The sequence below is a fragment of the Panthera uncia genome, chromosome B4 (assembly GCF_023721935.1).
Source record: "Panthera uncia isolate 11264 chromosome B4, Puncia_PCG_1.0, whole genome shotgun sequence".
Lineage (NCBI taxonomy): Eukaryota > Metazoa > Chordata > Mammalia > Carnivora > Felidae > Panthera > Panthera uncia.
The window spans coordinates 91,324,091-91,348,160 of record NC_064809.1 but is presented as its reverse complement, the minus strand read 5'-3'; the positions used below and the strand labels follow the sequence as shown (position 1 = coordinate 91,348,160).

Here is a 24,070-nt window from a genome sequence, read left to right as displayed (position 1 = left end):
ATGTTTTGTGTGTGTGCTGTATGTCTAAGGGGTATTTGTAAGGTGTGTATGCTATGCCAGTGCACACACCGCATACACGAAATACCTACCACACGACATCACATATACACTGCACATTCACATACACCACACACAAAACATCCACTACAGTGACCACATATACACCATGCAGCCAACACATACAACTGCAATCACTCATACACCAACCACTCGTGTAAACACCACACGCACCACACATACAACACAACACATATACACCATATAACACATGTACATCACACAACATATACAACACAAAAACCACACCTGTACCAAACACACCCCACACTCACCAACCTAAACCCTACACACTGTATAGCACATATGCACTATTCATACATACCACACACACACACACACACAGTTTCCTTTCGTGGGGTGGGGAGAGGGATGAGGAAGATGAAGCTTTCGTTTGCTTTAGGAGTGAGATGCCTAATGGCTGTAGGAGTTAGATGCCTCAAGTTCTTGTCTGGAGAAAGGTAAATATCTATTGCATCTAAGATGGTGACAGAAAGTTCTGTTTTATATTGGAAGAGTAATGTGGAAGAGAGAGTAGTCGTAGAGTGAAACAAACAAAAAACCAGTTCAGATCCAAGCCATCTGAGCTGTTCCCTCACCTGTAAAATGAGAATATCTGCCTTCCCTACCTCATGGGGTTTCTGCTGCAGATTAAATATGATGATGTGTATGAAAACACTTAGGAAATTATGTAAAATATTAGTATTTTAAGCAGATAGGATTTCTTAAAATCTTTGAGTTATTCCTCAGACTCTATGATTGACGTCATTTAAATATGCTATTTCCTTTGTAATCCTAATAATCAAATTCTCTGTGAAACCCTGGAAAAGTCCAGAAATTCCTATGCAGGCAGCCCACTCTAGAACACCTCTCAGAGGGACCATTGTGAGAGTGTCTGCTGAAAACACCATTGCAGATTGCTTTGTAAGCTTGAGAAGTGTGTTCACAGTTTCTGAAGGTGGGCTGTGGCACTGATGTGAGTGGGCAACCGGCTCGTTCTTTTTAAGTAAATGTTTATATTTGTATTGACTTTGTAACAAGGACAGCAAACTTAAGCTACTTTGTTAGAGACGTTAATTAGCAGCAGCTAGGATGCCTGGTTGGGATCAGTCTGTAGAATGTGTGACTCCCCATCTTGAGGTCGTGAGTTAGAGCCCCACATTGAGTGTAGAGATTACTTAAAATAAAATCTTAAAACAAAAGTTAGCACCAGCTTATGGTTCTAGGTCCCACCCAGAACCGTAGTGTTAAAGTATGCTCATATTCTTCTTGGCTATGTGAGAAATGAAAGACAAATATAAATAAATCTCACGTTTACTACTTCTTTGAAAGCACTTGAGTGATTATTATATAGTTTCTCAAGTTTGTTGACAACAAATAAACGCTGTGATAGTTTTGTTAAAGGATAAATTGAAAGGATCTGTGAAAGCCACAAACGTATGTATGGTCCTGCACGGAGGTCCATTGGGTAAAGTAGGGCCTCTCGAGTCTGTGTTGGGCTGGGTGACAGGCCCTGTTTCTCAGACTTTGCTTCTCAGTGGCCACTGCCCTTGTCCCTGCCAACCCTCCCCTTCCTCTTCCTTAAGAGTCTTGCTGCTGTGTTCTAACTGAAGCCTGGAGGGGAATGGTGATCAAATGGAGGCCGAGAGAACAATTCCAATCATTCACATTCCTTTTTTCCCCTGATCCAAAATCCAATCTTGAGGAAGAGATGGGACTCAGGATTGAGCTGCCCAACACCCAAGCTTTACTGATTCCTTATTTTTATCCTTTGTTAGTCACTTGGCCTTTGCCGGCTAAATGACTTGATGATCAGAAGGCTCAAAGGTCATATAAATCATACGATTTAAAAATATTTTTGTGGCCTTTTTTTCCTGGTTGTCGTAAAAATGAAAAAATTTCCTTTAGTTAACGTTCACGTTGACATCAAGATGATTTTTCTTTCTCACTACCTGCAGAGATGTAATAAGCTAATAGGCCTTGATTTGAGATAGTTTATATGGTAATTTCTTAACTCCTTTTTGTAGGATTGTTCTGTGTTTTTTCTGGGAAGAGGCAGCCTGTGAATTTCTTACCTCCAGGCCTCCATTCCCTTCCTTATGGCCTCACCTTTTGGGTGAACGGCTCTGACCTTTCTTGATCCTATGTGTCTCACTTTTATAAGCTGCAGAAGCCAGTGGAGCAGGCCATGGTGGTTTTGTTTGTTTGTTTGTTTGTTTTTACTTTTACCTTTTTGAAACCTCTCCTCTCCCCAGCTTTTCATTTTGAAAATTTTCAGACCTACAGAAAATAAATACACAGTTTTCATGCAGAACCCCCAGTTGTTAATATTTTGCCACATTTGCTTTGTCTCTCTCCTGAGCTTTATCTGTAGATTTTGCTGAACTTTAGAAATAGTAGCTTGCCACATCATCCCTAAATACTTGAGCATGCATCACCTAAAAATGAATTCTTCCCGCCTTACCACAGCACACCATTATTAAACTCAGAAAAATAATACTCAGTGAATAATATACTCCATTTTCAAGTTCTCCAATCATTCCAAGAATGTCTTTTATAATTTATGTTCTCTTAGAATCCAGTCAAGGCTCACACATTGGATTATAGTATTATATCTCTTTAGTGTCATAATCTGGGACAGTCCCCCTGCCTTTTGTTGACATTTTGAACGCATTTTGAACCAGTTTTATGTCATTGACTGATTCCTTAATGAACCAATTCCTTATCTACAAGCTCTTGGGTTATGCCCTTTCAGTGATGAGAGTGGAAATCAACATGGTTTCCAGCCTCATTAGCCTGGAGATAGTTAAAATCTGTGTGATGGCTTCAGTCACGTTGGTAATAAGCCATGTAAGAAAATGTGAAAGACTTGTTTATGATTAACAGTTCAGCAGGATTAGCTGAGGTGACTGGTTTCCTGCCCTGCCCTCTGGCCATGTGGGCTTACAGCTTCCAGGCTCACTACCACCCTCAGGCATCTCATCCTGGGAATTCTGAGTGAGATTCAGGGCTTGGACTTAAAATAAACTCATTGGATGTCTGGTGATAGGAATGTTTTGTGACACTTTTTGCTAATAGATTTTGAAGGACATGTTTTCTCAAGATAGCACCTTCTACTTTCTGAATCCATACTTCTAATTTTTTTTTTTTAACTTAAGTATGTATTGGTCTATCTAAGCTGATCTGATCTGCAGATCTTCTGGAACATACATTGCTGCTGACTCTTGGCACAAGGTCTCCATCCATGTGTTATGGACACTTTATATTTCAAATTTTTCTTTAATTGTTCTAATGCTGCATCGTCCGCTAGAGCCTATAGTTTGTCATGAGCCAATTCTGTGCACCCAAGGCCCTCGAGCAGATGTGTGCTTACCATGTTTCTGGCACTATTTGTAAAGCTTGTGGGGATTAAATGAGATAGCCCCATGAAGTGTGAGTACCCTTAATCCTGTAACCAGGATGACAAAACTGATGCACTCAGAGAGATTAAGCAACTTGCTCCATACCACATGGCTAGTAAGTGGCAGAGTGGGGGGCTAAACCCTGCAATTTGATTCTAGAATCTGTGTCAATACATAATGCCGCTGCAGGGATACTGCCTATCTTTTAAGAAATCCCAGATGCTGTTTTGAGGCAGATGGTGTAGCACTGAAATACTGGTTTTGATGTCTTTACTAAAGTATTTATTTGTGAGATTTAAATTTTTTTAATGTTTATTTATTTTTGAGAGAGAGAGAACATGCATGCTCACAAGCAGGGCAGGGGCAGAGAGAGAGGGCCACAGAGGATGATCCGAAACAGGGTCTACATTGACAGCCTGATGCAGGGCTCGAACCCATGAGCCGTGAGATCATGACCTGTGCTGAAGTCAGGCGCTTAACCCACTGCGCTAGGCTCACAAACAGGGGCCCCTGGGTGGCTCAGTTGATTGTCCGACTTCAGCTCAGGTCATGATCTAATGGCTTGTGAGTTCAAGCCCCGTGTCCGGCTCTGTGCTGACGGCTGGGAGCCTGGAGCCTGCTTCAGATCTGTGTCTCCCTCTCTCTCTGGCCCTCCCCTGCTCACACTCAGTTTCTCTCTCTCTCAAAAATAAATAAGCATTAAAAAATAAAATAAAAATAATCTCAGAACAGTGTTACTAGTGAGAAGTCCACCTTTGTTAATCCCGCAAATCCATCAGATGTCCTGATTTTTGGTCAGGTCGAGTCCTTGAGGGACCCTATCCCATGTTGGCAACTTCAGGGCTTTTCCTGCTGTCAGGAGCTCCACATCCTTCTGTCTGGACTCTGGCCCGCTTGACTTTCAAATGAAAGAAAGACTTTTAGGGCACAATCTCAGGGAGCGGGCTGATGGAAAGAAATGGTTCTGTCCTCCAGAGTAGTTTATGAGGAAACTAGTAAGTCACTTGCCCTCATTCCTTGCCACTAAAAGATGAGTTCTTATGGTAACGATAAATAGGCAATAAAGTTAAGCCAGCCCTCAGCCAACTGTCTTTTTCTGGGCCAAATGAATGTGAATTGACCTCATCATAAATCACAACTCTCTGACACCTACAGGAAACTCGTAAGAAATAAAAGCAGCTGGGGAGAAAGAACTGGAACGTCAATACTGAACGAGAGAATGCCCCTGACAGACCATGAAAGAGAACTCTCAAATGGATAATAAATATATAGTGGTAGATGTATTTATTTCATCTTTTAAAATAAGATTTTAAAAATCTCTTTAAGTACTTGTTTGCATTTTAAGGTAATACTCAACTTGGTTACTATGATTGCTGAACTCTTCAAAAGGGTGATCTGATTATGTTTGACTATTCTCCCAAGGGACCAAAAAGGGAAGTTCTCAGCTTTTTATAGTATGAGGCCTCTAGAGGTTTTCACTTGGGGGATTTAAAAACAAGTTTCTTGTCTCTATATGAAAAAAAAAAAAAAAAAAAAGACTAGAAAGGCTCATAGGGAGATGATGATGGTTGGGAATGATGGCTAGTTCTTAAAAAAAAACTTCTTATAATTTACAGCTTAAAAATAAAAACATTTAAAAGAAAGGGAACAGATTCATCAGCCTCTGACCTGGAATAGAATGGGAAGACCAGAGAAGGTAGCCTTGTCAGAGGAGAAAGGCAGAGGAATTTCCTCCGATCTTGTTGGGGTTGCTGGTTAGTGATTAATGAGACCAGCCTCACTGCTTCTCTTAGAGTCGTGACTAGTGTTGAAATCAAAAAAGAAGAAAAGAGAACTTATCCCAACTCGACACATCTTCAAATTTTTCTTTTCTTTTTTTAATTAACAAAGGGTCTCTGAGCAATCAGAAGAATCCTTTATTTAGAAATTGAAATCCCCAGCCCCCCCCCCCCCCATTTACCTGTTCAGGAAGAAATAAAATGGAACCAAACATCTACATTCCCAGGAATCATTTCAAAACATTAGTACTGTGCATGGAGGCAAATGAAATCCGATCTCCCCATAATGTTGGAAGAGTCCAACTCAAAGCCAGATACCGGGTTTGGATTTCTGCGTTCTCACATAGTAATACTCCAAGAAGGTCCATCTACTCTAGATTAGCCATCTAGAAAATCAGATCCTTTGCAGATCCTACCCAAATGGTAGACTAGCTGACTTTTCCATAATACTGGAAAGCAGTTGCATCTAGTCTCTGGATCAAGGGTGACCCCAGCTCCAACTGGACTTCCTGAGTTGTTAATTTATCCAGTCATCCATCCATTCGACAATCATATATTGATCATATACTATGTATGGGCCACACACTATGATGGATTCTGCAAGCACAAAGATACACAGTCCCTTGCTTGTAGGAAAACCTGTGGTTTCAACAATGTTAGGAGAGGGGCTGCAGAAGTACTATGAATGCTCAAAGGGGAGAGTAACTCAGGCTGGCAAGGGATGGGACCAACAGAGGAGAAGGGTAAGAAAGGTGTTGGATGGAAGAGGCTTTTGGTTGAGCCTTAAAAAGGCCAGTAGAAGTTGGCCACTTTGATCAGGTAAACAGAGGACTAACCATGCACTGAAGGTGCTGAGGCAGATGGTTTGGAACTACACACCATTAAGAATGGCTAGAGGGGCACTTGGGTGGCCCAGTTGGTTAAGTGTCCGACTTCAGCTCAGGTCATGATCTCACAGTTTGTGAGCTTGAGCCCCGTGTCGGGCTCTATGCTGACAGCTCAGAGCCTGGAGCCTGCTTCCGATTCTGTGTCTCCCTCTCTCTCTCTCTGCCCCTCCCCTGCTCAAGTGCGCTCGCTTGCGCGCGCGCGCGCTCTCTCTCTCTCTCTCTCTCTCTCTCTCAAAAATAAACATTAAAAAGAAAAAAAAAATGGCTAGAGCCTGGTGTCTGGGATTATGGTGGGGGCTCAAGGCCAAAAGTAGGCAGACCATGAGGTCTGGTGTGCCATGCTGAGGGCTTGGGTTCTATGTTGATGCCATGGCAAACTATTACAGGACAAGCAGTGGAGCCATGGGATTCGATTCACGTTTGCTTAACCCCCCAAATAATGGAAAGTTTATAAGACATTATGCTTATTTGGACTTTGTCTTTTCTTTTCCTTTTTTAATTTTTTTGAGAAAGAGAGCAACAGAGTGCAGGCTGGGGAGGGCAGAGAGAGCAATCTGAAGCAATCTCCAGTCTCTGAGCTATCAGCACAGAGCCCAACACGGGACTCGAACCCACGAACCGTGAGATCATGACCTGAGCCGAAGTTGGACACTTAACTGACTGAGCCACCCAGGTGCCCCTAGACTTTGTTTTTTCAAATGATGAAGGTGATGTCAGAAATAGAAAGTCAGGGGTGCCTCGTTGGCTCAGTCAGTAGAGGCATGCTACCCTTCATCTCTGGGTCCTGAGTTCAAGGACCACATTGGATGTAGAGATTACTTTTAAAAATAGAAAATAAAATATGACCTCCCAGAATATTTAAAAAAAAATGAAAGAAAAAAATAGAAAATCAGTGTTTTTCAGGCCAGTATATAATCAGTTAGTGATGTACGGTTGTTTCAGCTAACTAAACGCCAGGCTCAGTCTTGCATTTGGTACCTATTTACTGAATGAATAAATGGGAAAACTAAAGGCTAAAAAGCCTTTGTATAGGATCGTAGCTTTCACAGTGAAGCTGTACCTGATTTTTGTCAAGTTCATATGAGGATTTACAAAGGAGTCTGGTCGCCTCAGGAAGCACTCAGTCCATCAAGGCAGCAGTTACTGGCTGTGGTGCCGGCTGCTGCCCTTGCCTGGTCTCCCAGCCGAGGGTGAGCAGAGCCTGTGCTGGCCGGTTCCTGGCTCCTGATGTCAGGTAGGCTTGTGTTCCAGCGGGTTACCGGGCTACCACTTTGCCTATCCCTGTGTTTTAGTGCATCCTTAGAGGGCCTCCTCTGTTCACCTTGCTTAACACTGCCCCACTTCCCTTCCACACGACAAGTATTTAGGTCCTTTGTTGTCCATTTTTCTCGATTCACGTCCAGCTTAGCACTTCTAGAATTCAAAGCATTATTTCAGCTCTGGAATCACGTCTGTCCACCTGTAAATGCTATTTGAGATAGCAGTTACAATGAGATGATCCAGGGGAAAAATTCCAAGAGACAGTCTTTGCTAGTGATGTCTTACTATGGTATTATTTTTTATTACAATGTTTTCAGTGCATTTTAATGTTTTCAGTGATTTATTGGCTGTCCACTGTCGATCAATAGCTTCCCTGAATGTGTAGGACACCTTCTGTGCTATAAAAACAAAACTGTAGAACATGTTTAGTAGATAATTTGGATTGAGAAAATACACAGAAGAACAGTATTAACAGAGGTTTATGTATATTTTGTGCCATGTGAGTAGTGTTAAAGCAATATTTTTAGGGATGCCTGGGTGACTCAGTTGGTTAAGTGTCCAACTCTTGGTTTTGACTCAGGTCACGATCTCACGGTTCCTGAGTTCAAGCCCTGCTTAGTATTCTCTCTCCCTCTCTCTCTGCCCCTCCCTTACTTGATCTCTCTCTCAAAATAAATAAAAATAAACTTAATTAAAAAAAAAAAAAACAAAGTTTTTAAACTTTCTTCACCTCTGGGTCAGCACCACAAAATCTTAGGGTTCTGGGAGCCCCTGTCTGGAAAAAAACAAAACCACTGTTTTTCAGCACTAAGAATGATGAACATTCAGTAGAGGGAAATATCATTTCGGGTGGGTAGGTCACAGAGGGTATATCAGAGGAGAGGCTAAACTCTACTACAGAAATTTTTTAAACCCCAAATCTCAGTGGGTTATAACAGCAAAATAAAGGTTTGTATCTTACTCACATGTTTTTCAGCAATCAGTTGGGACTTGGTTCCCTGTTGTCTTCCCTCCAGGACCTAAGCTGACAGCAGCCTCTATCAAAACATTGCCTGTCTTGTGATGGAGGGAAATGATCTAGCAAACCATGCCTTGGCTCTAACAGCTTTTTCCCAGAAATAACACGTGTCTTTTCTACTCACATTTCATTGGCCAGAACAAGTCATGTGACCACACCTGAGTTCAACAAGGCACTGAATTTTGGGCCAACAGTAATACAGAGGTCTCTGCTAAAAAGTGACCTTAATACTGGTGGATTGCCATGATTTACCATAGTAGACACAATAGAGGAGAAGAAGGATCTAACTGCTCAGTCAATGCTGACAGCATTGTTAAGAAAACAAAACTCTTCCATGTGAAACCCTTAGAAAACTAACTGAAAGGGAGAATTTTGTTTTGTTAAACTATAATTGAGCAGAATATTTTTCAGTGCCAAAGCATGTAGTGTCACTTTTGTAAAGTCTATTTATTTTGAGAGAGAATGGGAGCATGAGGAGGGGAGGGGCAGAGACAGAGAATCCCAAGCAGGCTCCATGCTGTCGGTGCAGAGCCTGACATGGGGCTCAAACCCATGAACGGTGAGATCATGACCTAAGCTGAAATCAGGAGTTGGACAGACACTTAATGGACTGAGCCTCCTAGGTGTTCCTTGTAGTGTCATTTTATAGAACTATTGTAAAGGGGAAATCAGGGTGGATCAAAGTAATCTGGGGAAACTTCTTAGAATTAGGTTTTTGTGGAATGCATAGGATTTGTAAAGGCTGAAAATCCAGGGATGCATTTTAGGTCAAAGTTGACAGAAGTAAAGATGAGGCTGAGCCTAGGGTAGGGAAAGGAGCCTGATCCCATGAGGAGCATCTGTGAGCAGGTAGTGAGAAATATGAGTGCAGGGTGGGTGACGGAAGACCCTGAAAGCCTGGGGGAGGAATTTGGATCTGATGTGCCAGTATTTACTAAAAGTAGTCCTGGAGAGGCACCAATATCTTGTGAAATGCTGCAGTAAGATATTTATTGAACACCTGCTATGCACCAGGCACTGTTCGCTACGAATAGAGCAGTGAACAAAACAGGCAAACCAAACAAAATAGTAAACACACAGGGAGTGCATTTGTATGTTGCATTCTAGTTGAGACAGACATTATGCAAGTAAATGATTCAATTTACAATCTTAAAGAATGAAAAATGCATGAAAAAAGATACACAGGATTGGAGAATGATCAAGCTATCCAGGGCAGTGTGGTAGTATTAGTACATCAGGGGGATGAGATGGGGAGGATGACAAGACACCGGTGAAGACTGATAAAGTGAGGGAGTCCTAGGTGATAGCCAGCATCCACAGGCCCAGCATCCAACAGCAGGATTGGCACACTCAACTGATGAAAACCTCCTGATCCAGGCCTAGTACATCCGTGTACAAGATACTAGGAATACTGGGTCCAAAGAAGGTGGCCATTGGGATCTGCTCATGTATCAGTTGGAAAAGCGCTCAGTGGATGTGGTGCCTAGATCCAAAGCATGCAGGTGTGACACCCGTGCAGAAGCCCTAATGACCTCTGAGTCCCACAGCCTCCTCTGGGCCCACGCTCTCACAACAGGTAGCCCCGCTTGGGACCCCACACCAAGATCACTGTACAGTGGGAAACTCTGGTGCAGCAGACGTTGGTGTCCAAAAACTGCCTAGGAGTGCTGGGATGCCTCCTGTGTCCCCTTCATCCCCCTATTAACCTGAGCCACAGGACCCATGGCCCTTAATGGAATTTGGAATTGCCCCATCATTGCTTCCAGGCAGAACATAGCACTGGCTCTTACCACAGTAACAGCAGGATCCCTGGGACACCCGATTCCTTTCCAAACCCCTGAGCCCCTTCTCAACAAGTTCCTCTGTTCATAAACAAGATCAGCTTCGTGGGGATCAAGTGGCTGACTTGGGGGGGGTCATCGCATCTGTTCGAGTATGGGTTCTTGGCTTTGCATGTACAGAAACAGACTGGGTGTTCATGGTGGCTGGCCAGAACCCCTCACTTCAGTACAGAAGCCACAGTAAATGCTGGCTGATTTGCCATAACGGAGGGCGTGTGCATGAATTTTGGGTTCCAGGTATAGAGCAAATGAGTTTTGCCCATGTGTTTATTTCTGTTGCTGTTCCATCCTCCCTACTTTTTAAGCCTTATCTTTGTAGATTAGAAGCCAAACATTTCAGGAAAAGCACCTAACAGCCAGGTCCCCTGAGGTATATCCACCCCAGATTCCACACTTTGGGGCAAAGTCTCTAAGGCTTGCCTATAATCCTTAAATAGCAGTTTGCAAACCAGTTTGGGGTTTGCATACCAAAGGGAGCAAACAGGAGCTTTAACTTCTCAAACCATCTTCATAGTACCCTCAACCTCTGCCTTCTGTTTCCAATTCTCCAGAGGGAGAAGGAAAAAAATCTCAACACCAGAAATGGTGCATAGAGAAATCTTGGGACACCAGTTTGCATTTCTTTCGTTTTTCTTTTTGTCATTTTGTCTTTTTTTGTTGTTTGTTTGTTTTAGTTAACATACTGTGCAATATTGGTTTCAGGAATAGAATTCAGTGATTTATCATTTACATACAACACCCAGTGCTCATCCCCCCACACCTCCTTCCATCAACCCTCAGTTTGTTCTCTATCATTGAGTCTCTTGCAGTTTGTATCCCTCTCTCCTCTTCCCCCACTCCCCTTTCCATATGTTCATGTGTTTTGTTTCTTAAGTTCCACATGTTAGTGAAATCATATGGTATTTGGCTTTCTCTCATTGGCTCATTTCACTTACTATAATACATTCTAGCTCCATCTATGTCATTGCAAATGGTAAGATTTCATTCTTTTTGGTGGCTGAGTAATATTCTATTGTGTACATGTGTGTATGTACATACTCAAATACACCACATCTTCTTTGTCCGTTCATCACTTGGTGGAAATCTGGGCTGTCTCCATAGTTTGGCTATTGCTGATAATGCTGATATAAACATCAGGGTGTATGTACCCCTTCGAATCGTATTTTTGTATTCTTTGGGTAAATAGTAGTGCAATTGCTGGATGACAGGGTAGTTCTGTGTTCATTCTTTTGAGGAATCTCCATATTCTCTGTTTTTGCCTTTGATTTTTCATCTTTTCGGTAGCTAGAGCAGTGCAGAAAAGTGACTGGGAACAAAGCATGTGGATGGACTACCCAGCTCTGTCTCTTGTTACAGCAGTTCTTTTTTTTTTTTTTTTTTCTTTTTGAGTTTATTTATTTTGAGAAAGAGAGGGAAGGAGAATCCCAATGAGGCCCCAATATGTCATCAAGGAGCCCAACACAGGACTCAATCTCATGATCCGTGAGGTCATGAGCTGAGCCGAAATCAACAGTTGGACGCTTAATGGACTGAGCCACCCTGGCACCCCGTCACAGAAGTTCTTAAATTTCAGTATGCATGAGAATCCCCTGGCTTCTTACTAAAACACAGACTACTGGTCCTCATTCTCAGCTTCTGATTCAGTATATCTGGGGTGGAGCCCAAGAAAGTGCATATTTAACTAGTTCCCAGGTGACGCTGATGCTGCTGGTCCTGCGGCCACACTCGGAGAATGGCGGCCTTCTGAGGTTACCTAAGATTGTGTCCACTTGGGTAAAAGGCTAATCCTACTAGTAGATACCACTTACAGTTGTCGGGGGTGTTAAGTGAATATGCACAAAATGCTTTGAGCTATGAACACTATGCAAGCATAGCCAGTCTGGAAATTTTTGCCCATGCTTTTTGTCCCTGTTTTATTTGCTCTGGTTTGTATGTGTTTTGTTTTCGTAATGAGTCACTTAGCAGGAACCTCTTTTCCTCTACTTCAAAGTCAGAGGACATGTGAACTTTGGAGGCCAAATGTTCAACTTGATTTAAGTAACGTGCTGTTTTCACCGTGTCCATTATTGAATGCAGGGCTTCGTAGCTGCGTGTCAAGCTGTGTGTGTGTGCGGGTAGTGGGAAGGTGCACAAGTGAAATGGAAGGTTTGGTGTCAGATCTTTGACTCATACTTAGGGAAGGAGGAAGGAATTCATCAGCCTTACAACAGCCTTGCCCACTGAGCTGTTATTCCCACTTCTATATGCGGACGCTCTATCAGGCAAGCTCCCTCAAGCTCTGACTTGGGTTCAGAGGGTAATTGTAGGGATACACAGAGCAATGCAGAGTCTGGGAAACCAGCAGCTGATTCATCCCTCTGGATACCAGAGCTACGTGGATCATACAGTACATACAAACAAGCCTCATGAAAAACCGGAATGTGGCTCATCATTACAGCCACTCTGCTCCAGTGGCCAGGCCACCCAGGCAGAGTCTGCTTCTCTCTGGGCACGTTCCACTGAGAAGCTCTGAGCAGAGTCAGACAGGATAGCCTTCAAATCGGGTGTCTTATCTTGGCTCAGTTGGTCATCCCAGGTGGCAGCCTGGGTCTTGCCCGAGGTGTAAACCATAGCAACACAACATTGAAAGAATTGCCTGGGAACGTTTCCCACGGGGGAGGTTGGCTCTGGCCTATCTAGAACTTTCAGGGAGATTAAGGCAGCCTGGAGTCCTCAGAAGAATACAGATTTTGGAATCAGACCTGGGTTAGAACCCTGCCACTTGAATCAGTTTCCTTAACAGTAAGTTGTAGGTACCACCCACCACATAAAAGTGTTGTGAAGCTCAGGTAACAAAGTGCTTAGGGGGTCTGATGCATAGGAGAAAAAAAATATTTGATTTTATCACCCTATCACTCAAACCCTTATCACTCATGGTGTGCCATTGTCAACTCTTGTAGACTCATATGTTAATTTAAGGCTTTTTTTTTTTTAAGGCTTTATATGCTATGGAGCTATTTCCTTCCATGTTACCTTTTTTTTTTGGAGAGTGTACCACATGAGCAAGGTGGGGGGAGGGGCAGAGGGAGTGAGAAAGGGAATCCCAAATAGGCTCCATGCATAGCTTGGAGCCTGACCTGGGGCTCAATCCCACAACCCTGGGATCCTGACCTGAGCTGAAATCTAGAGTCAGACACTCCACCGACTGAGCCATCCAGGTGTCCCTCCATGGTACTTTTTAAATGAAAATCTGTTTTACATGGTTGTAGTTTATATAATTTTGTATTCTTATTTCTTTCACATGATAAAATAGTTTTGTTATAAGTTCTGTATGTAATTTTAGTAGATTTACATAAAAATACTTACTGAAGTGGCTCAGTCAGTTAAGCGTCCGACTTCAGCTCAGGTCATGATCTCGCAATTTGTGGGTTCAAGCCCCACATCAGGCTCTGTGCTCAGAGCCTGGAGCCTGCTTTGGATTCTGTGTCTCCCTCACTCTCTGCCCCTCCCCTGCTTGTGCTCTGTCTCTCTCTCTCTCTCTCTCAAAAATAAATAAACATTAAATTTTTTTAAAAAAACTTAATTTTGAACATCTAACAAGAGTATTGGTTGAATAAATGGTAATGTATTCATATGGTAAGATATTAAGCAGCCATTTAAAAAGGAGTATATTTGTTAACATAGAAGCATGTTCATGATTATATGTAAAATGAAATGGTTTTACCTAAAGATCAGGTGGCTTCCAGATCTATCTGGACATTCACTATCTCAGTTTCAACAAGCTTTCACATTTTAATGGGCCTCAGAATCACCAAGGGAGACTATTAAATGCAGATTTGGGGCTTTACCCCTAGAGTTTGATTTAGCAGATGGGGCTCAGGGGTTGGCATTTTTACAAGGATCCACGTGATTCTGATGTGGGTATGACACTCCTCCCATCTCTACCTGTTGAAGCTGTACTTAGCTTTCCAAACTTCTCCATCTGCTTTCCCCTGAACACCTGAAGTACTTCTTGGCATTTATTATCTGTTTTCTTGTCTTTGGATCTTTGTGAATCCTTCTAAATTGTAAAACTTTTCCTGATCTTCCGAGCAAACCCAGTGAGACACCTATGTCACACCCCCGGGATTTGTGTCAAGCTCCCAGTTCCTGAATATAATATAGATCATGAAATATTTGAAATCCAAGTTTCGCTTACTCTGTAGTGAGGAGAAAGGCACCAAGCATTTCAGAACTCTTCACATCTGGCATTAGAAAGAATTTGGGGGAATAGGGTAGCCTTTCCAACCTCGATAAGAAAAAAAAAATCTTGTTTAAATACCCTTGTCTTGGCAGTCATACTGTGAAAAGTAAAGTTTGTTCTCTGTGCATTTACTCTGGTCTAAGCCAGAGGTGGCCAGTGCTTGTGGAGAGGGGGTTAAAACCCTTCAAGAAGCTTGTCATTCCAAAAGCATTGCATGAATATCTTCCAGGATCATTGGTTGGTTTTCATTCTCAAACGTGGTGCCACTGAGGTTATTCGAGGTAAATTTCTCATCTTGCAGTTCACTTAGGAGCCATTCATGCTAAAATGGAGATTGAGTTACCCACAAAGTATTTGTTCACTTAGGTTTTTATTAGTTTGATTTCCGTCCTTCCTTAAGCCAATTAGTATTGGCTATCCATGTCAAGTCTGGTTTTGTTGTCTTTCCCTAGCCTTACGTAACAAGCCAGCTGTTGCAAATCGGTTGTGATAGTGTTATCACAATTGGTAAATATTAGGTTGAGATTATTGAATTTTCCCCCTTGCCTAGGAGGGGACCAGGTCATATTCTGTACAAATCTGATTATTCTAGCTTTAAAGGCATTAATAGCCAGGGAAAAGAATTCTCCAGAAGGAACCCTCAAGAACCAGGGTTACTAGCTCGCTCAGAAAGTTTTTCCTTACTCACATGAAAATATTAACTTTGTAGAAGTGGAACTCCAGATGCCCTAAGAATTCATACCGGGGAATAGAAGCTTCTGAGGTTAATGAAATGGTTCTGATGAAAAATCACTGGCTGGCTTATACTTGCCACATGGCAAACTTGGAATCATTCTTCAAAACCCTGTTAAGAAGTCATCTATAAACCCCTAGATCTATAAAGTTTTTCATGATCCCCTCCTTGGGGAAAATTAACCATTCCTTTTATTCTACAGGCACAATGGTACCTACATACACTTCTGTGGCCATATGCATTACAGTCTAGTGTAATGATGTGTTTGCGCATCACTAGTCTCCACTTAGATCAGAAATTCACTGGGTGTCGAGAGTATAACTTACCTGTACAGTCTGTTCACCTGCCTAAATGGCTGGATACGGTACTACTAAATGAATGAATGTATGAATGAATGAGGATTCTGCACTAAACAGGTGGCATCAGTCAGATACATGGCATTTTGTGGGTGTTTTCTGAGAAATCCTGCAGTTACTGAATTTAAAGCATCATTCTGGCATGAAAAATTTCCTTACAAAATTGTTATAATAAATTATGAATGCTGGAAAAGACAGGCTGAGTATCTGTTTCTCCCTGGATTCCTCATGCCAACGGAGTGTTCCTCAGCCTGTGGGACCCCTGATTTAAGGGACTAGATCTGAAATTCCACAGAAACCTTCACATTAGCCCAGGAGCTGCTGTTAAATTCCTTCTCTGGGCTCATGAATTCTACAGAAGGCTCAGATATCACGGACATTTGAACTTTGTGTCTATGTGATAGCTTTCGAATATACTCCTCAATTTCTAATTTTAAAGTCTTTGTATTTAAAAGAGCCTGATGACTAAAAGAGATGATTTTAGTCATCTCTTCATCATCTCATCATCAGTTATCATGATGACTGAAAGAGACCTCTTCATTTTACTGATTAGGAAACCAAGCCTCCAGGGAGACGGGCAGTTTTCATTATTAGAAGGCTCACTGGAATTGAAGTCAAATAGGTCAGGTCTTGGCTCTGGGGCTCAAATCACAGCTTCTCACTGGCTGTGTGATCAGAAGCAGCTTACTTTAATGTTTGGAAGATCAGTTTTCTCACTTGTAAAGTTTGGTTCACGATCCGTCTCAGTGGGTCACGTAAGGGATTACTGAGATAGTGCGTAGCGGGGTCCCAGCCATGATGTCTGCACAGAGCAGATCCTCATTGATCTTTAATCTCTGCCCTTCCTTGCCGGAATCCAGCTCCTCAGGCAGGGTTAGGATTTAGAAGTTTTCCTTGAGGCATCGTTAGGATACATTGTTCCCAGTTTACTTGGCAAGACTCAAGCACATAAAGGGCACTCCTTGCCAAGGAGCTGTGTTACATCAGGGTTTGAATACAAGATTCAAGATTTCTTACTTTAAAAACAATATCCCCAAAATAAGTAAATACATACGTACATACATACGTACAATCTCCTTTCTGAGTTCCACGTTTTATTGCTTGTTGCTTTTTTCACTTGTACTGAGAATTAAGGCACCCTCCCAGTCAACCATTGACTGTAATTTAAGTTTGTATAATTATGAAAATTAGCAAGATCCTTTCTGAAAAGCACTAGGGACTCAGAGCAAAGCGTATAAACGTTTTGGAAAAATACGACCTGTGTAACCTAATCAGTTTTCGATTTTTAAAAAATCGCGTTCTAAAACAAGAAGTTAAATATCTGTGCTAAATTGAAGGGATCTGGGCTGGTAGGGAACTAAGCATTTTAAGCACGGAGGTGTCAGTCCTATGTGCTCTGGGCATCACAAGACATGAGTCAGGTGGGAGAAGCCGCAGTTTGCTGTCTTCTCGTTCTCCCAGAGTTCATTTGTCATTTTCAAACACAACTTATTTTTCTACCTTTCTCTTCCCTGTAAAGGCAGAAACCTATGGGTTCTTGTTGTGGGGCGCTTCCCAAAGGAGCATAGAATTGGGATTCCAGAGTTCAAATACGTGGCCAACATGCATGGAGATGAGGTACGTATGTGGCTCAAATATCTGGAAAGTTGCCGGAGGAGCTTCCCCTCGGGTCTCTTGAGTTCCATGTAAATGCTAAGGAAGCAACATAAATTACACCAACGAGTCTGGAAAGGTCTTCCCACAAGGCCTTCTGAGAGAACATAAGGAACCAGGGTCCAACAGCCACCACCACCAGTGCCCTGGGAGGATACCTGGAGTCAGCTCTGTGCTGGGACTGGAAGAATAGCAGAGGCCAAGTTCTGCACTGCCAGCTGGGTCCCTGAGACCCTTCGTGGGGTGACTTCTCCCGCCTCCTGACGGGCAGCAAGGTGATGAGCTAAGGAGCTGTATTGTATTTGAACTCAAAACAATCAGAAGACCCCAAATAGCTAATCTAAATTCCTAATATCTATTTTTCTGGAAGCTTTTGTCACCTTCTCTTAATCTTCTACTCAGTGTTTTCAATCCTGAAGTTTAGACCATCAAGCTTAGGGTTCTCCCATTCAACAAATGCTCTTAAATTTTATAATCATGCATTGCTTCTTCTCCAACTTATCAGGGATAAACTCTACTTTTGGTTTTGTTTGATGTCATGTCATTTATTTTGTTTTGCAATTACCCCTACTTGCCAGTCATTCCTGCCAGGCATTTGAGGGTGTGCATCTCCATTTCTTCCCTCCCTCCCTCAGACTATTTTAAGAACATGGCAACTGCAGTATTTTCTGTTCACCAGGCTCCCACACGCTCGGCCAGTCAAGTGGAGGGGAAAGATAGTTCCCAGTCATCACAGTCAAGAAAATTTACATAGGAATATGGGTAACACCCTATAAAACATAATTTAACTTTAAGGAACGTCAAAGTAAATGCATAGGGCAGTAAGTACAACCTAGTGACTTGTTAAAACGCTTGGGAATTTGCAGTAGTGTGGGTGGCAGGCTCTAATCAGATGCTGGGCTCCCTGTCCTGACTTAACCACCCCCCCCCCCCCCCCGCCCCGACCCCAAGCTCCTTGGGAGCAGGACCCACCTCTCCTGACACACAGAGCCTGCCCTTTTCCGGGCATGCTGCCCGACCTGTCCTGCTGGGAAAAGGTACTTTGCAGCTGGAGCCCAGATGCAAACAAATACTTGCCTCTAAGGAAGGGGTTGGCCTTTGGACCCGATTTGTGAGTAGATGCAAGGTCAGTCCCCTCGTGACTCTTCTGAGTGATCGGGCTGTGCCTATCAAAGACTCGATGTCACCGGGAATCTGACCGATACTGTAATAAAACAACTGTTCACTGCAGACCCCAGCCCAGACTTCCCTCTTGTCATCTGGTCTACTGATCAAGATCCCATGGAATCCGTTTTTAGTAAGAGACATACAGCATTCATGAGGTTCAGTAGTTTCTTTATTGAATTCTTGGGACTTCAGAGGTTGCAGCGTGCTGCTCAGAAATAGTCCTCTGAGCTGAAGCTTTCAAAGAGAAGCCAGAGTCCTTTCCCTCACTTGCCTCCGAATTTGCTTATTCCTAACATGCACTTTCCCAAATTTCTGGCATTTGCTAATATATCCCGTCAAATCAGGGCTCTCACTCACTCTGATTCTTTGAAGAATGCTAAGGACTGGGGCGCCTGGGTGGCTCAGTCGGTTGGGCGTCCAACTTCGGCTCAGGTCACGATCTCGCGGTATGTGGGTTCGAGCCCCGCGTCGGGCTCTGTGCTGACTGCTCAGAGCCCAGAGCCTGTTTCAGATTCTGTGTCTCCCTCTCTCTCTGACCCTCCCCCGTTCATGCTCTGTTTCTCTCTGTCTCAAAAATAAATAAACGTTAAAAAAAAAAAAAAAAAAAAAAGAATGCTAAGGACTGAGACCAAGAAGGGGAAAGGGCCCAGTGTGTTTGGGGGCAGGGACCTGAGGCCCTGTTATCCCCCACATGTCCTGGCTGGTAGCAGTGTCAGGGCAGTGTGGGCCACTGAGGAACTTGTCCTGAAGGTGAGATCTTGTGCCTTGTCCCCTCCTGGTGCATCAGGAGCTGGGGACAGGGATGGCTTCACACAGGAGCTGAGGAGTCTGTGTGAGTAGAGGGTCCAACCACCTTACTCAGCCTTCTTCCTTTCTCAGATCTTTTGGAATTGAAAGAGCATTTTCCAGGACCCACTGTTAAAAAGCAACATGGCTGGGGTGCCTGGGTGGCTCAGTCAGTTAAGCGTCCTACTTTGGCTCAGGTCATGATCTTGTAGTTGATGAGTTTGAGCCCCGTGTCAGGCTCTGTGCTGACAGCTCGGAGCCTGGAGCCTGCTTCAGATTCTATGTCTCTCTGTCTCTGTCTCTGTCTCTCTCTCTCTTCCCCTCCCCCACTCATGCTGTCTCTCTCTCTCAAGAATGAATAAAACATTTTTTAAAATGTTTTTTAAAATAACAAAAATAAAAAGCTACATGGCTAACATTTGAGGGCAATGGTTCTCATCTTTAGATGGATTCCTCGCTATTCTGCCACAAATTTTGAGTGCTGACCTCAGGGTGTATGGATCTTCTGTAAGAGTCTGTGGGCCTCATGTGGAGAAACCCACAGGGGATATACATGCACTCAGTGGCATGGTGGGCACAATTGACCACACTATTTTTAAAATGTTTCTTCCTGGGTCGCCTGGGTGCCCAGGTCAGTCAGTTAAGCATCTGACTCTTGATTTCGGCTCAGGTCGTGATCTCGAGATTCATGGGATGGAGTCCCGAGTCAGGCTTTGTGCTGGCAGTGGGAGAGTCTGCTTGGAATTCTCTCTTCCTCCCTCTCTCTCTTTCTGTCTCTGTCCCTCCCCCGCTTGAGCACACACTCTCTCAAAAAAAAAAAAAATTTTAAAAATAAATGTTTCTTTTCTTTCCTGGACCCAACCCCACAGAGGTGTGGGTGTTTTCCTACACTTATACGATGGCTTGATGGTAGTCAGCATCAGCAGCATCCAGGAGACCCAGTCCTGCCGAGCATACCTGCTGTTTTCCCCCCATGAATTTTTACTTTACCTCCTTATGCCTTGTCTTAAAATCCAGTCTTTTTAGCGGTGCGTGGGTGGCTCAGTCGGTTGAGTGACCGACTTCGGCTCAGGTTATGATCTCATGGTTCGTGGGTTCAAGCCCTGCGTTGGGCTCTGTGCTGACAGCTCAAAGCCTGGAGCCTGCTTCGGATTCTGTGTCTCCCTCTCTCTCTGCCCCTCTCCTGCTCGTGCTTTGTCTCTCTCTCAAAAATAAACATTAAAAAAAAAAGTCCGGTCTTTTAAAAATTAAAAACAATCTATTATAAAATCAATCATGTACATCTTAGAATATAGGTAAACAAACAAAACACTGTATTTGATCATCCAAAAATTAGTACCGTTAAGTCCTTACTATTATATCCTTCTAGATGTTTATGTGTGCACGTGTGCATTTTTATTAAATGAGCTATGCTAATTTGCTATTTGTAACATTTTTACGTTAATACTAGCTACCTTTCAGGTCAATAAGAGTTTGTCCTGTCTTTAGCATATACCCCAGTTTCTAGTTTCTCAAAATGTCCCCCAGATTGTCCTAAGCAGGATCCTGTCCAGGCTCAAGCATCACCTTTGGTCGGTATATCCCTTGAATCTCTTTTATTCTAGCATTTAAAGGATCTTTTCATTTCTAGACTTAATAAAGAGACCCCACCAATTATCTGTCCTGCAGAATATTCCACATTCTGGATTGTTTGCTTCCTTTCTTGTTATCATCCAACTTGTCCTCTAGTCCCTCTGTTTCCTTTCAACTGGAAGCTAAATTTAAAGGTTTGCTGTATTTAGGTGAAACTTTTTGGCTAATATACGTTTTAGGAATTGTGAAAATGGGCTAATTTGGTGCTGAGGGTTTGCAAAAAAGCAGACTTTGGTAGAAAATAACTTAAAATGGCTCCTTTGCAGTCAAATATTATTATAAAAGAAGTGATGTTAAACCTATACTTGTATAATAGTTTTCTTGTCTTCAGTCACCCTGCTGTTGGCTCACATCCTTCGATGACACTGGCTCACTGTGCCATGTTGATCAGACTGGCAAGTTTCCTTCTGCACAGTGCTTTACGGGCAAATAATAATAATAGCTAACATTAACGAGCATGGGCCACACTAAGTGCTTTGAGCGTTTCTGCAGCAGGCGTATTGCTTAGTCCCGGTTACCCAGGAGGGAACCAGGTTTGTGCCGGTCATACGCTGTCCAAATCCGAGCCTGAGCACCGAGCCTTACCCAGCTATGGATCTGCCTCCTTCACTCTCTCTGCTGCCTTCTACGTGTTCCATTTTTATTGTTTTCATTTTTATGTATAGATCTGTGATCTGTCACAAATTAATTTTGTTTGGATGGTTACCTGGTTGTTGCAGTGCCATTCAATGAGAAGATTGGGCCTGGTTCATCATGTAGAAGGTGGTGAGCTCTTAGAGTAACCCTGGAATAAATCCAGGTCCTCTCTCTGTCCCTTTCTTTTTTCTACTCCCTGCTTTCCCCTCCTTGATTCCCGTGGAATCACACGGGGTAGCTAACAGAGAGCCCTTTGATCAGCCTTTGTCACACTTGCCTGTGACGAACCTTTGTCACCTGATGTTCGTGCTCTTTTCAGCACAACACCGGAGAAGTGTTTCTGGTTTCTACCTCTCTCATTTTAATAAGACTAGCAGGTGTCTTCTAGTTCATCCGGGCCCTCCATTTGCACGCACACTGACCTGTTGCATTATAGAAGCCCCAATTCTAGTTTTGATTTATGCAGGCTCCGAATCGGCCATGCAGACACATCTGAGGTCTAGTGTTTCCCACTGGAAGGGATGATGCCGGAACACACTGAGTGGGCTCCCTACCGTTCCCTTCCTCCACAAATATTGACATTTGAGAATGGGGTCTCCGTCCCCCTTGCCCTTCCCCTCTCTGCTGTTAACTGGCTCTGTAATGAACTATAACCAATCATCTACAGTCAGAGTTCTACTGAAAACTGGGACCATGCCCTGAAACTGGGACCATCTCATACCTTCAGCCTACAGGTGGGCACAGAAGAGAAGCCTAAGAAAGTCACTCTCCGTGTTCCTTCCTCAAGGCCTCCTCACACTGTTTTGCACCTGTCTGCTAGCCCATGGTTTTTAAACTTCATAGAAAAAAAAAAATCTTGGGTAATCTCTACATTGTTAAGACATCTCTGATTCTTCTCTAATGGAAGTATTGAAGTTTGACATGACTATGTACTGAGAAAGTTGAGTGCCAGTGGTTTTAAGCTAATCCAGTAAATAGGCAAAGTACAGGTCATGGGCTGGGTTCACAAGGTTCCTTGACCTCAGGGCCCATGGTCTTAAGTAGTATGGGGGGTAGGTATTCATTATGTTCTTGTTATGCTTAACTGAATCGCCAATTTGGATTCTTTTTTTCCCCCCCTCTAAGCTCCTACTTCTTAAACATCAGTGAATTATTGTTTACTGTGATGGGTTATTAGGGTATAGACTTTTGAAATAGCCACATCACACTTAGAATTTCACGTTTGTGTGGCATTACCTTATAGTTTATTGTATTCTAGATATATAAATTGAAAGCAAAAACACTCCCTGGATAACAATGACCGTATTTTTCAACCTAAAAATAAAGGATAATGGATAAATGATTTTCACACACCTTCTAGGCATAGGAGACAGTTTATGAGAGGCCCCTGGGTGGCTCTCAGTCAGTCAAGCGTCCAGCGTTGGCTCAGGTCATGATCTCAGTTTGTGAGTTTAGTCCCACGTGGGGCTCTGTGCTGCCAGCTCAGAGCCTGGAGCCTGCTTCGGATTCTGTGGCTCCCCCCCCCCCCCCCCCCCGCTTGTGCTTGCTCAGGCTCTCTCGCTCGCGCGCGCCTGCGCTCTCTCTCAAAAATAAGTAAATGTAACAAAAAAAAAAAACTTAATAAAAAAATAAAAAAGAGTTTATGGGATGTAGTTTGTATCCCTAGATGTTTGTATTTAGGAGGTATTTTAACGGTTTATATGAACACTAAGACATAATATCTGAATTTTGCATGTGCTGGAAAATCTGGAATGTGTAGCCAATGTGTGGTACAGGTTCCAAATATACTAAAACAAACAAAAAAATTAAAGCTTGTCCTTCCAGATGCCATTGGCCAAGCTCTTTTTTCCACCATTATCCCAAATGCTAGCAAGATGTTCTCAGTTAATGCAGCGTGGTTTTGGATCATTAATTTTTTCTTTTTGGGGTTAGACAAAATTAATCTTTACTGCAGGTGAAGTGTCTAATTCCTTTTAAGCATGTATTAAATTTGTCCTGTAATTGTCTTTTTTCTCTTCATCTCTACTTTTGGTGAGGCTGGACTAGGGTGACCAGTTATCCAGAGTCCTTGGCATGATCAGAATTGTTAGCCCTCCCCTCTGTAAAAGTCATTCAGTATTGACAACTGTTCAGGGACACTTGGGTAGCTGAGTCGGTTAAGCAACCAACTCTTGATCTCGGCTCAGGTCATGATCTCAGGGTTTGAGCCTTGCATTGGGCTTCATGCTGACAGTGCGGAGGCTGCTTGAGATATTTTCTCTCTCTCTCTCTCTCTCTCTCTCTCTCTCTCTCTCTCTCTCTCCCCCCCCCCCGCCCTAACATGTTATTTATATTGCAGACTCTTCCAAAAATTTTCTCTACTGTTAAGAAACATTCTTTAAAGAGCTAGAACACTCATTTTTATCTGTCTAGCAAATTCCACCTTGACTGTAAGCTGAAACTGATGGAGAATTTGTTTTTTGCTTTCTGGGTTATTACCCTTTTAACTGGCAGATCAGTGAGTTTCCAGAAGCTGGTGCGTTCATCCAGTCTTTCAGTCTCTTAATGAGGGATTCTCATACAAAGTCTACACCCACAGAAAGGAAGTGAGCATACTAACTGAAAAGCTGATTAAGTTAATAGAGATTGTTTTGACCATGTTCT

The 24,070-nt window shown here is 43.0% G+C and overlaps 1 protein-coding gene across 1 annotated transcript in view; it reads left to right on the top strand.

The window, feature by feature from the left end:
* CPM (carboxypeptidase M) overlaps positions 1-24,070 on the top strand; it is an 82,800-nt gene that overhangs the window by 35,290 nt on the left and 23,440 nt on the right. The window contains exon 3 of the mRNA XM_049625951.1: positions 17,073-17,170. Within this exon, the coding sequence (XP_049481908.1) occupies positions 17,073-17,170 (98 nt within the window). The remainder of the gene's footprint in view (positions 1-17,072; positions 17,171-24,070) is intronic.